Here is a 14,471-nt window from a genome sequence, read left to right on the forward strand (position 1 = left end):
TTAGAATTCTAAAACGCATGCTAGTTAAGATCACAGGGAGCTTCTGGGATCGCGAGGAATGCAAACGGCTGAAGTATAAGGTAGACTCAATGAGAAGTACACATGTTTGCAAACCTACCTAAAGATACAACCAATAATTCCGATTAGAGCGATAATGTGGAGAATATTGCTCTTGTGTTGAGCCCAATGAGCCTTGCATCTACAAATAGAGCTAGTGTGTTCCTTTAGTGATATCACTTCGACTCATGATGAAAATGGCGGACGTGAATTAACAAACTGAGGATATGATGATGCCAATATGATGTCAATCAATATTGGTGGGCGGGGGGACCGCACTCCTACATAAAGTTGCGGTCGATTTGAAAACCGCTCCAATTGGTCCACCGTTTTTTATGTTGTTAAATTGAACAAAAAGCACTGGGTGTGCTTATATCACCCCAATATGACGGTCTATACACCATACATGCACATATGGCGGTCCAAACAGCTTGAAAAGTAGATTTTTTACCATAGGTGCCCTTTAAGTAAAATCACTGTGCATTGAGACGATCCCCTTTACCTTTTCTTCGATGCGTTCACAATAATGAACACTCTCTCATTGACTGCGTGATTCATTGTAACTACTTTAATTTTAGTTCATTCATTTATTTTTTAAAAGCTAATTAATTAGGTAACTCTCGTTACATTTTCAAAAAAGTAACTCATATTATTATTTATTTATTAAAGTAGTGCGTTACTTTACTCTTTACTTGCTAAAGTAATATTATTATGCAACTCGTGTTACTTGTAATGTGTTACCCCCAACACTGATACGGGCTTTATATATTTTATTTAAAGCAAAGAGGAAATATCCATTTTTTACTATTTGTTTTTATAATAAATATTCAAATATACATATGAAACATAACAAATAATAAATGTTATTAGTGTGAAATATTGTTAAATGATGTAGCTTTAAATTAAGATATGTGGTTGGTGATTTATATATTGTTTTGGTCATTTGCAGTAATGTTCATTCATTCATCTTCCTTCAGCTTAGGCCATTATTTATCAGGGGTCACCACAGCGTAATGAACCGCCAACTATTCCGGCATATGTTTTACACAGAGGATGCACTTCCAGCCGCAACCCAATACTGGGAAACACCCATACTCACTCATTCACACATCTACTACAGCCAGATTAGTTTACTCAATTCCCCTATAGCGTTTGGACTGTGGGGGAAACCGGGGCACCTGGAGGAAACCCACGCCAACATGGGGAGAACATGCAAACTCCACACAGAAATGCCAACTGACCCAGCAGGGACTCGAACCAGCCACCTCTGATTAAACCCAAATTGTTACCTAAAGCCGATGATCCTTTATAAATCATTTTATTCTGCTGATTTTCATAAACTGCTCTTATCAATGCCGTAAAGGGTTGTGCTGCTTCATTTTTTGTGAATTTAGTTATTTTTTTAATATTGAAACTGAATATCTGAAGATCAAACTATAACTCATTTTGAATATTAGTGTGTGTAATTGTGTGACGTTCATAATTACCAAATTTGCATATAATTGATGTTTCTTAAAAACATGTAAACCTAAAATATCAAAACATTTAATATATTTTTATTTTATTTGTATTTTATTTATACTTGTATTTTAGTTTATTTGTGTTGTTTTATTTGTGTTGCGTTTTTGATTTGTTTTTATTTTAGTTTATTTGTGTTGTTTTATTTGTGTTGCGTTTTTGATTTGTTTTTATTTTAGTTTATTTGTGTTGTTTTATTTGTGTTGCGTTTTTGATTTGTTTTTATTTTAGTTTATTTGTGTTGTTTTATTTGTGTTGCGTTTTTGATTTGTTTTTATTTTAGTTTATTTGTGTTGTTTTATTTGTGTTGCGTTTTTGATTTGTTTTTATTTTAGTTTATTTGTGTTGTTTTATTTGTGTTGCGTTTTTGATTTGTTTTTATTTTAGTTTATTTGTGTTGTTTTATTTGTGTTGCGTTTTTGATTTGTTTTTATTTTAGTTTATTTGTGTTGTTTTATTTGTGTTGTTGCGTTTTTTATTTGTATTTGTTTTATTTTGTTTTAGTTTATTTGTGTTGTTTTATTTGTGTTGCTTTTTTCTTGTTTTTATTTTAGTTTATTTGTGTTGTTTTATTTGTGTTGCTTTTTTCTTGTTTTTATTTTAGTTTATTTGTGTTGTTTTATTTGTGTTGTTGCGTTTTTTATTTGTATTTGTTTTATTTTGTTTTAGTTTATTTGTGTTGTTTTATTTTATTTGTGTTTATTTGTATTTGTGTTTTTGCGTTTTTTATTTGTATTTGTTTTATTTTGTTTTAGTTTATTTGTGTTGTTTTATTTTATTTGTGTTTTATTTGTATTTGTGTTTTTGCGTTTTTTATTTGTATTTGTTTTATTTTGTTTTAGTTTATTTGTGTTGTTTTATTTTATTTGTGTTGTTTTATTTTATTTGTGTTGTTTTATTTGTATTTGTGTTGTTGCGTTTTTTATTTGTTTTTGTTTTATTTTGTTTTATTTTATTTGTGTTGTTTTATTTTATTTGTGTTGTTTTATTTGTATTTCTGTTGTTGCGTTTTTTTATTTGTTTTTGTTTTATTTTATTTGTGTTGTTTTATTTATTTGTATTTGTGTTTTTTGTATTTGTATTGTATTTTAGTTTATTTGTGTTGTTATTTTGTTTGTTTTATTTGTATTGTGTTGTTACGTTTTTATTTGTATTTGGTTTTTTATTTGTGTTGTTTTATTCGTGTTGTATTTGTGTTGTATTTTAGTTTATTTGTGTTGTTTTATTCGTGTTTTATTTGTATTTGTATTGTATTTTAGTTTATTTGTGTTGTTATTTTGTTTGTTTTATTTGTATTGTGTTGTTACGTTTTTATTTGTATTTGGTTTTTTATTTGTGTTGTTTTATTCGTGTTGTATTTGTGTTGTATTTTAGTTTATTTGTGTTGTTTTATTCGTGTTGTATTTGTGTTGTATTTTAGTTTATTTGTGTTGTTTTATTCGTGTTTTATTTGTATTTGTATTGTATTTTAGTTTATTTGTGTTGTTTTGTTTGTATTTGTGTTATTTTATTTATTTTTTTATTATTTTAATTATATTTGTGTTGTATTAGTTTATTTGTGTTTTATTTTATTTGTTGTGTTTTATTTGTATTTGTGTTAGACTGTATTTTTATTTATTATTATTTTATTTTATTTCTATGTTTTGTCTATTTCCCCAGTGAGCGCTGAATCTGTGCTCTGTTGCTCAGGCCTGCGCGCTTCCATCTCTCCCCCTCCAGAGTTCGATGCGCTCGGCTCTCGGCTCTGCCTGGAGTTCTCAGTGCGGCGACAGCGGTGCTGAATATGGCGTCAGACGGGATGATTTTAACAAACCACGACCACCAAATCCGGGTCGGCGTCCTGACAGGTAAAGGCCAGAACCCTTCAAATCATCGTGCGGTTTCTTTCGGCAGAAAGCACTTGCGGTTTTCCAGCTGTTTGACAGCGGAGCCTCTCCTCCCCAAGCGTGTGTGTGTGCGTGCATGTGTGTGTGTTTGTGTGTTACTCTGCTGGTCAGCGGTGATTTAAAGCCTTTTTCTGTTCCAGAGATTGATTTAACAGCCAAAAGACAAAGCAATCCCTCTTCTATCTTATATGCATGTGTGACCGTATTTTGAAATCTCACGAGAGGATGGAGTTTTATCTGCTGAATTATTCATTTTCGCGTTTAAATGAGCACATTTTCCACATTTGCTGTATTATTTGTGAAGTACCTGCAGTCATATGGTGTGATTGGTGCTAAAGATGTGATTTACTGTCAGAGACAGTGAATGCAGTGGGCTGATATTAGTGAGGACGGCTGTGAATCGTGGGCTGAATGCTGGTTTCCTCTCTGCATGACAGCCTTGTTAATGCAAACATGCCTTCGCCGGTGATTTCCATTCGTGCTTCATGTTTTTTCAGTGATGACGAGTGAAACGCTCGAGCGAAGGCTGTGCAGTTTGTGATTTAATTCCACTCCTGTTTAACAATAATTAAATAAATAAATCAAATGCATCCACCGAGTTACTGAACGATAGCATTTAGTGCCTGAAATCTCTTGCGTTAGCAGGATAATGCAGCTTTTTGGGAGAGAGGAAAAAACGCGGAGGCCACGGATTTTCGTGCGTTGTGATTGGTGATAACCCTCTAATGGAAATCCGCTAGTGAAGGTGGTAATGTGCAGAGAAGGAGAGGCAGAGGAGCTCCATCCAGCTCTGAGGGAAACCCCGCTTCACCTCCCCCCTCCTCACTGCTGTAGAGCGGGGAAACCAGCAGCGAAAGCGGCGGTGCCTCGGAAATACAGCGGCCGCTTGATAAGCGCTGTCCGCGGTGCTGAAACCCAGCCGCTGCTGTCTGAGCGCTGTCCGTGGTGCTGAAATACGCCGGTCACCATTTATGCGCTGTCCGCGGTGCTGAAGTACATCTGCTGCTGGATTTTGTGCTGTCCGCCGTGCTGAAATGCTTCGGCCGCTGGATTTGCACTTTCCGCGGTGCTAATATATCGCGGCCACACGATGTGCGCTTTACGCGTTGCTGAATTTCAGCTAGCGCTATACATTAAGTGCTGAAATACACCCGACGGTCACTTGGGTATTTCCGTACATGTTCTCCTCTGTCATTTAGCCGATGCTTTTAGCTAGCTAGAGGGAGGACGTGTCCCTGCAGTGTTCAGATTAGTGGTCAAGGATATGGCTTTGATGCATAACTACAGTCCAGCACAATAGGACCCCAAATGTAATTACAGCCTTGCTTTTATCAGTGCATATATTACAGGGAAAGTCCCATGGGAGAAACTTGAGCATATTTGTTCTGCTTCAAATCTTAGTGTGCTTGAACCTACAATACCCAGATATTTAAGTACTAGAGGAAATTCACATGGTTTAAACCTTTACCTAGGTTTGAACGCACAACCATTTCGTTACCAGGACATATTTAATTGATTTAGAAAGAAAACAAGGCTGCTAGCGTATTGACCTGCATTATTCTGAATTCATTTCATTTATCAGATGCATTTATCAAAGCATTTATTACAGTTATACAAATGCTACAGTGTAATCTGAGATTAACCGTGGTGCTCAAATGCAGCGATTCTTGCAGAGTGCTCTCCGTGGTGCTGAATTTTGGCTAACTCTTTACATATAGTGTTGAAATACAGGTGTCGGTCACTTGGGTATCTCCTCGCATGTTCTCCTCTGTCATTTAGCCAATGTTTTTAGCTAGCTAGAGGGAGGACGTGTCCCTGCAGTGTTCAGATTAGTGGTCAAGGATATGGGTTTGATGCATAACTACAGTCCAGCACAATAGGACCCCAAATGTAATTACAGCCTTGCTTTTATCAGTGCATATATTACAGGGAAAGTCCCATAGGAGAAACCTGAGCATAATTGTTCTGAATCAAATGCATCAAACCACAGTGTAACAGCCAGACATTTAACTACTAGAGAAAATATATAGGTGGTACACTTTTTTTCCCAAGTTTGAACACACAAACATTTTGTGACCAGGACATAATTAATTGATTTTCCAAGAAAACAAGGCTGCTAGTGTATTGACCTGCATTGTTCTGAACTCATCTCATTTATCAGATGCTTTTATCAAAGCATCTATTACAGTTATACAAACGCTACAGTGTAATGTGAGATTAACCGCAGTGCTGAAATACCGTGGCCACACAATGTGCGCTGTCCTTGGTGCTAAATTTTAGCTAGCGCTATACTGAAATACAGGCCATGGTCGCTTGTGTATTTCCTTACATGTTCTCCTCGTTATCCGATATTATAAGCTAGCTAGGGAGTGGAGGACGTGTCCCTGCAGTGTTCAGATTAGTGGTCAAGGATATGGGTTTGATGCATAACTACAGTCCAGCACAATAGGACCCCAAATGTAATTACAGCCTTGCTTTTATCAGTGCATTTATTACAGGGAAAGTCCCATAGGTGAAACCTGAGCATATTTGTTCTGCATCAAATGCATCAAACCTCAGTGTGCTTGAACCTACAACAGCCAGATATTTAACTTCTAGAGGAAATTCACAGGGATTATACCTTTACCCAAGTTTGAACACACAATCATTTTGTTACCAGGACATATTTAATTGATTTAGAAAGAAAACAAGGTTGCTAGTGTATTGACCCGCATTACTTTTACTCATCTGGATTATCAGATGCTTTTATCATAGCATTTATTACAGTTTTACAAACGCTACAGTGTAATCTGAGGTTAACCGTAGTGCTGAACTAACGTGGCTACACAATGTGCGCTGTCCGTGGTGCTAAATTTTGGCACTACTATAGGAAATGTATAGGGTTTTACTTAAAATGAGACTTGTTTTGTGTGTAGTCCTCTTGAACCACCTTCTGGATGCGCATTTTGCCCAATAGCACAGCATATTAAATCTTTGCCCAAGTTTGAACACACAACCATTTTGTTACCAGGACATATTTAATTGATTTTCAAAGAAAACAAGGCTGCTGGCGTATTGACCTGCATTGTTCTGAACTCATCTCATTCATCAGATGCTTTTATCATAGCATTTATTACAGTTATACAACCGCTACAGTGTAACCTGAGGTTAAGAGTCTTGCACATGTGCGCAGCGGTGATAGTTCATGGATTGTCCCTTGTGGGGCTCAGACATGCAGCCGTTTGGTAACAAACCCAGATGTTGGACTGCTGGTTTGCAGGGCATGGAGTGCATCTAGGCTATTGCCCTGCATTGTTCTGTACTCCTTGGCCATTTATCAGATGCTTTTATCAGTGCACTTAACTAGGACGGTCCCCCTAGTGTAACCTCAGGTTAAAGCATCCCGCTCAGTGGCACAGTGGTGATAGTTCACGACTTTCTCCGTCTAACCATTAGGCTGCTGTTTGCGTCTGCATTGATATGTCACACGCTTTCAATGCAATTATCATGAAGGCATAGCTATCTAACACCCTTAAAACCTCTCATGTCGGTTAAGCGAATGGACTGTACACGATCATGCATTTGTCATGCGTCAGATTGCATTCGTGACCTCACAGATGACATTTGAACAGGAAGCGTGCCAATATTTGTCTCGGTAACAAACCATTCCCACATCTAAGTGACCCTCTCTATTTCTCGGCGTCTCTCTTGTGCTGAGGGAAATGAAGACAGGAAGGTAAAAAAAAGCACGAGGAGAGAGATATCACAGTCTTGCGTGTGTCATCTGACCTTTCAGAAATCTCTCTCCTCGCTGTTGCTCGGTGCAGCTGTGGGATTTCACCATGTTGAAAAGTGATTTCCTTTCCTATCTCTATCTCGCCAGTCACCTCCGAGACTCTCACTTGCAGGGCGTTGAAGTATCTGTATTATCAACAATGTAAAGATGAATGTGCGCCTGCGATCGGAGGTGATGCCGTTGACCTTTGACATCGGTCCGTGTTGTCCCTGTGACTAATCAGCATTGACGGAGAGCCGCAGCCGCATCTTCTGCTCCATCTTCCCCGATGACAGCAGGGTCATGTGACCAGACCTGTCCCCTTCTCTGGGGTTGAGAGGAGCTTTGGTTGGCATAGCAACACTGTTGAGGTATTAGGAACCTGACATGCATAAAACGACTCTGAGATGTAGGGTGAGGTCATAGTTTGACATCTGGACACCACAGAGAGCTGCTGCTGGAGATGGTTGACTTTTGGTTCAATACTTTAGTTGCATTTATTTTATATGTTATGTGAATGAGTTTTTGTTGAACTCTTTTAAAGGGGACCTATTATGCAGAAATCACTTTTATAAGGGGTTTAAGCACAGTTGTGTGGCAGCAGTGTGTGAATATAACCAGCTTAGTAAAAATGTATTAATTCTATGTTATAATCACACTTGATAACAGTCTGCAGAAACACTTTGATTGACATTCTCCCTTTGTATGTGTCATCAGAGAGGGAAAGCCCCGCCCACTAGTGACCATCTCTCCCTCATTAGCATAGGACGTTAGTCTTGTTTTTGAATTTGCTACTATGCTGATGCATAGGCATCTGTAGCTCCGGCCTCTTTTAAAAAATAAAAAATATATTCATTGGGATAAACCCCTTGAGATGTGTATCTCACTTTTAAGGGGGTCCCACTATTTTTCACACTCACAATAATAACACCAGAAGACAAAATATAACTTACACAACATCCAAAAACATAACACAATAAAAAAAAAAGAAGAAGGGGGGGTATATGTACGTGTGTGTGTGTGTGTGTGTGTGTATATATATATATGTATATATATGTGTGTGTGTACACACATATATATATATATATATATATATATATATATATATATATATATATATATATATATATATATATATATATATATATATATATATATATATATATATATATATATACACATACATATAAACACATACATATATAAACACACACACACACACACATATATATATATATATATATATATATATATATATATATATATATATATGTGTGTGTGTATATATATATGTGTGTGTATATATGTATATATATAACAAATCACCACATAAATAATAACATCCTCAGGAAAAACAAGTACAGTCCAAAATATGATAACAAAGTTTGCTTAAAGACCTTGAATGATGTAATGGTTCGAATGTTAGCAGGTAAATTATTCCAATCTGTTGGACCGTTAAACATAAAAGCTCTTTTTCCAATAGATTTTTTACAACAAGGAACAAAAAAAATAAGTCTGAATGTCTAACTTGATAATTTACGGAAAAAAATACAAAATGTTGTTGTAAATAATAAGGATACTCTAAATGAAAATATTTAAATGTAAACAATCACATTTGAATTTAAAGCGACAGTCACCAAAACAGCACAATTAGGATCAAAGCCTAAAAGGGTCAGTTTCAAAAAGTTAGAAAACATTATTTGCGTGGTATTATGAGCAGAGATGTATAAAGTACTAGAGACCCAGACTTAAGTAAAAGTACAAGTACTCTATCAAAAAGTGACTTGAGTAGAAGTAAAAGTGCTCTTTAAGCACCATAGTTAAGTGGAAGTACTAAAGTATTCAACATTTTTTGTAGTTAAGTATTGCAAGTAGTTTATTTCAAAATTTACTACTCAAGTACTGAAAGTAAAAGTACAAGTATTGTGTAATGTAGTTATTAAAGAATGCAGTCAAAAGACATCATATTCTTTTGTTTATTTTAAATATCTTTTTTGGGGGCACGTCATTAAGCAGAACAAAAAGAAACATGACTTACAATACTGTTTTTCTCTCACGCTTGAACCACAGACCTGACAGATTATAACAGCTTTAACACACACCTTTCAAAGTTGTGTGTCACAAAAACAGTCCATAATCCACTCAAAACGCTATTGAAACTCATTTTCGGAGCACAAATTACTGGTTGTAAACGCTGTAAACGAACGTTCTAATTCACTTGATTTTGATTTTATTGTAAAAAAAAGAAAACGTGTATATTACTAGGTTAAATGAAAATCTGAAATATTTTATGGCTTATGGCTATGATTTAGTATTCAAAAATGTTTCATTTTGATTATGTTTTAATTAAATTGGTCTTAAACTTCATATTTTTATAGTATATTTATTCATTCTGGTACTTTTACCATAAACCAACATCTCAACCATTTGGTAGAGGCTGATATTTTAGAAATTATGGGATGTGTTGGGGGAAAATGTATTGATTGTGTTAACTAGCGATATTAGGAGTTAAGAAATGCAATAAATAAAAAAATTCTATTGGTTTTTTTCTTGGTGTGACAGTTAAATGGTTACTTGTAATAAAATTGTGTCCTTTAATGCAGCAGTAATATATATGAACTGTACCCTTAAATTGACCCGCTCAAAGAAAACACTCTTTCTGAATGTATCAAACAAAACTCCTGCACAGAAGACAGCATGAGCATTTATAGCAAATAAACTAATGTAAATATTCTCCCGCCTGCTTTTTAAACGCTGACAGGCGAGGTCTTACACCCCTTTGATTTGTTATTGTCTTCACCTTCTCAACAGAAAGGGCTGCTATCGGCTTTAGAAATGAAAGCGTTGTTCACTGATGGCGGGAAGAACAGCCGCGGTTACAGTCTATGTATGTATAATACGCGGTTATCACAGGTAATCCATAATCGACACAGTGGAGAAAACTTGCACCTCATACACGCCTATGTCTGGATCCACAAGTATCGCTTTAACAGCCAAGAGGAAGATGAACAGTTACCTCACAAACAGGCCAGCGGGTCAAATGTCCAAAGTGAGAGAGGCAGAGATGGAGTCTCACAACATTTCTCTGTAGTAGTGAAATAGCGGCTCGTGTGCTGTGCCGCCTTCACTCGCCCTCGCGCCTCCGTCCTTCGCCATAGTATTGCGACACCGCACATAGGAGATAAATGACGTCAGTACGTAATAACCCGTTATGGTCTATTACTGAACCGATATCGACCATTTTGACACCTCTAGTAACGAGTAACGATGCAGCTCATAAAAAATCTATCGGAGTAAAAGTTTTAAACTCATCGAAAATATGCACTTAAGTAAAAGTGGAAGTAGGAGAAAAAAACAATACTCCAGTAAAGTACAGATACTGCCTTTTAGTACTTAAGTACAGTAGTGAAGTAGTTCTACTTCGTTACTATACATCTCTGATTATGAGTATCTTGTAAAAAGTGCCATTATAGGTCCCCTTTAAAGGGATAGTTCACCCCAAACTGAAAAATTCAATCATCATTTACTCATCCCTCAGTTGTCCCAAACCTGTCTGGGTTTATTTCTTCAGTTGAGCACAAAATAAGATATTTGATATCACAGGATGTGCAATACAGTTAGAGTCAGAATTATTAACCCCCTTTGAATTTTTTTATTTCTTTTTAAATATTTCCCAAACGATGTTTAAAGAGCCCCTATTATACATGAAATAGGGTCATATTTAGGTTGTAAGGGTCTCCAACAACAGTCTAATATGCATGCAAGGTCAAAAAACACTTTGATGGTCTTATAATCTGCATTTATTTTTACCTAATTATCCCAGCGACTCCCATATGAATCGTTCAGCGATTCATTTGTTCCCAAACCCCTCCTTAGCGCGAAGCTAATCTGCGCTGATTGGACCGATGACAGCCTGCTGCGATTGGTCGACACGGACAAGGCTTCAGCGCGAGAGTGAAATGCCCAGCAGATAATCAACAATATAAAAGTAGTCACAGTGCATACACGCTTCATAGTGGATTTTGGCTGCCAGTGGGTGAATGTAAATACAGACGATGGACTAGAAAATACTGACGACTAACTATTTTATTGAGCAAAAAGTCCAAAAACTGGCGAGGAGGTCACAGTCTTCTTGCTCTTTTCACACACACACACACACACACACACACGCACACACACACACACAGGGCCTGCGCGTCCATAGAGGAACGGCTGAATAGAGAGGGCGCGGCGCTCAGTTATATCCGCGAATACCCGTGCGTTACACACACGAGGAGACACACACACACAGAGGGCCGGCGCGTCCATAGAGGAGCGGCTGAATAGAGAGGGCGCGGCGCGGCGCTCAGTTATATCCGCGAATACCCGTGCGTTACACACACGAGGAGACACACACACACACACAGAGGGCCGGCGCGTCTATAGAGGAGCGGCTGAATAGAGAGGGCGCGGCGCTCAGTTATATCCGCGAATACCCGTGCGTTACACACACGAGGAGACACAGACACACACACACACACAGGGCCGGCGCGTCCATAGAGGAGCGGCGCTCAGTTATATCCGCGAATACCCGTGCGTTACACACACGAGGAGACACAGACACACACACACACACACAGGGCCGGCGCGTCCATAGAGGAGCGGCGCTCAGTTATATCCGCGAATACCCGTGCGTTACACACACGAGGAGACAATAATATTGAGCTGAAATATTTTAAAACTTGTCCGTTGCATGTGTGTAAACAGCTGACGATCCGTAATCAAAGCGGCACGCGTCGCGTTTTCAACGTGGCTTTACACGCGATATGAGAATATAAAGAGTTAACCTAATACAGTACACGCAGTTATAAGTAACAAAACACAACTAAATACATAATGTGCAAGCTAGAGTAAACGAGGCAATAATTTTAATCGCACGTACTTACACTGGTGAAATGGGGGTAGAAACTGATTCATGATGCACTGATCCATGTTCTGACAGTCTTTACTGATCCTTCCTTTAACAAACTGATGACGTCTTCTTTGAAAGCATGTAGTTTTCAGAAGCACTCAGAACTGCTCAAGGCTGGGCTATATTGCTGAGGTTTCATCTTTAATTAGACTGTCCATAATATCCATCTGCACAGCTTGACTTCATTCGACCGGTGTCTGTGTGTGTCTCTGTGTGTGTGTGACTTTTTTTTCTGTTAGTGGGCGGGGCCGCAGGTTTCAAATCTCCCGGGTTTGCGCGCGCAACTACTTGTGTTTCGTAGCTGCGTCATCGCGAAACACCTAATGACTCGTTATCAAGACGACTCGTTTGAAGCACTATGAGTCGACTCTTTTATAGATGAATCAATAGTTTTAAACACTGTACACTTACAGATTTAAGCCTTAGCTGGATATTTCACTTCACTTAGAGCTGTGTGACACACTACATGGAAGGGCATTTTCAAAAACCCATAATATGGGCTCTTTAACAGAGCAAGGAAATTTTCACAGTATGTCTGATAATGTTTTTTCCTCTGGAGAAAGTCTTATTTGTTTTATTTCGGCTAGAATAAAAGCAGTTTTTAATTTTTTAAACACCATTTTAAGGTCAAAATTATTAGCCTTTTTAAGCTATATTTTTTTTCGATAGTCTACAGAACAAACCATCGTTATACAATAACTTGCCTAATTACCCTAACCTGCTCTAACCTAATTACCTAGTTAAGCCTTTAAATGTCACTTTAAGCTGTATAGAAGTGTCTTGAAGAATATCTAATCAAATATTATGTGCTGTCATCATGGCAAAGATAAAATAAATCAGTTATTAGAAATGAGTCATTAAAACTATTATGATTAGAAATGTGTTGCCACTGTCCACTGTTACCCGTTTGCCCAGTGGCTCACTGCGTACGTCGGCGGATTTGAGGCACAGAGAGGAGTGGACTGCAATAAAGGGGTTCGAGCCCAGTGAAGAACGGTTTCAAAATGCAGGTAAAACAAAAGGCAAAAAAAGTTAAATAAACAATTAAATAACAGGGTGAAAATGTGGTAAAAATTAGGTGGCCGCGAGGGCATTTCGTTTTCTAGCATGTTTTTGAAAACAGCGGCCTCTGGTGGATTTATGTGAGAAGAGCAGACACGAATGACACTCATGACAGAAATTTGAGATCTGAAAAAGCGCACACAGCGGCCTCTGGTAGGCTCACGAAAAAACAAAAACTGCAAAGAAACGTACCTCCTAGGATGTATTTGGTGCTCTATAGAAATGTATATAGAGGTACATATCAACAATACATCTGAGTTGTATTATAGTCATTTGCTGAAATTGTATTCATATTGCATTATATACTGTGGATTGCATAATTTGAGTGAACCATCCCTTCAAGGTCTATTTTGTTGCTGTTGCATATTATTAAGCAAATTCTTTTATATACCATATCATTTTAATGGTATTTATAAATAAAAAACATTTTAATGTAGCTTCCTTTGCTTTATTTTTCAACCCAAGCTCATTCTGAAAATGTACCCCTATATACATTTCTGGAGAGTGCCAAATACATCCCAGGAGCTATGTTTTTTGCTGTTTTTGTTTTCGTGGATCCACCAGAGGCCACTGTGTACGCTTTTGGAGATCTCAAATTTCTCTCGCAAGTGCCAATCACCCCTGCTGTTCTCACGTAAATCCAGCAGAGGCCGCTGTCGACTGATTGACGATCGACTGACTGACCCACCCTCCTCCTTGCCTAAACCCAACTGACATTGTTTTCAAAAGCACCGATTGACCCGCCCACCCACTTCTCTAAACCCACCCGACAGTTTTCAAAAGAAATCCTGAAAAAGAAAAGCCCTCATCTGATTTTTACCACGTTTTCAGATTTTTCTACAATATTACCCTGTTATTTACTTGTTTATTTTATTTTTTGACTTTTGTTTTACCCACTTTCTGAAACCATTCTTCGTCAGACTCGAACTCTGTTGTTGTGGTCAACTCCTCTCTGCGTCTCAAGTCTGCTGACGTACATGTCGAGCCACTGGACAAACTGGTAACAGCAAGAAAGCCGTCCATACGGAGGTAAGTGGTCAGCTGGTAGCACGAAAATTAATGGCCATAGCATCCCGAATGCCCCGTAGCGTTCGTTTTAAAGACTAAATGTAGCCATACGTACCTCTGGCTACATAACTCAAGATCTCCAAAAATGTATATAGGGCTACGTTTTCACAATGTGTTGTTATTTTCAATTTAGTTAGCCTTTTTTACAGGGCTTTAGTGTGATGCGTTATTTTAT

At 37.6% G+C, this 14,471-nt stretch overlaps 1 protein-coding gene across 1 annotated transcript in view; it reads left to right on the top strand.

The window, feature by feature from the left end:
* The first annotated feature begins 3,311 nt into the window (after positions 1–3,311).
* The window catches only part of gphnb (gephyrin b), a 156,140-nt gene continuing 144,980 nt past the window's right edge, over positions 3,312–14,471 (top strand). Inside the window, exon 1 of the mRNA XM_056480644.1 lies at positions 3,312–3,422. Within this exon, the coding sequence (XP_056336619.1) occupies positions 3,359–3,422 (64 nt within the window). The 5' untranslated portion in view covers positions 3,312–3,358. The remainder of the gene's footprint in view (positions 3,423–14,471) is intronic.

Source organism: Danio aesculapii, chromosome 20, assembly GCF_903798145.1.
Source record: "Danio aesculapii chromosome 20, fDanAes4.1, whole genome shotgun sequence".
Lineage (NCBI taxonomy): Eukaryota > Metazoa > Chordata > Actinopteri > Cypriniformes > Danionidae > Danio > Danio aesculapii.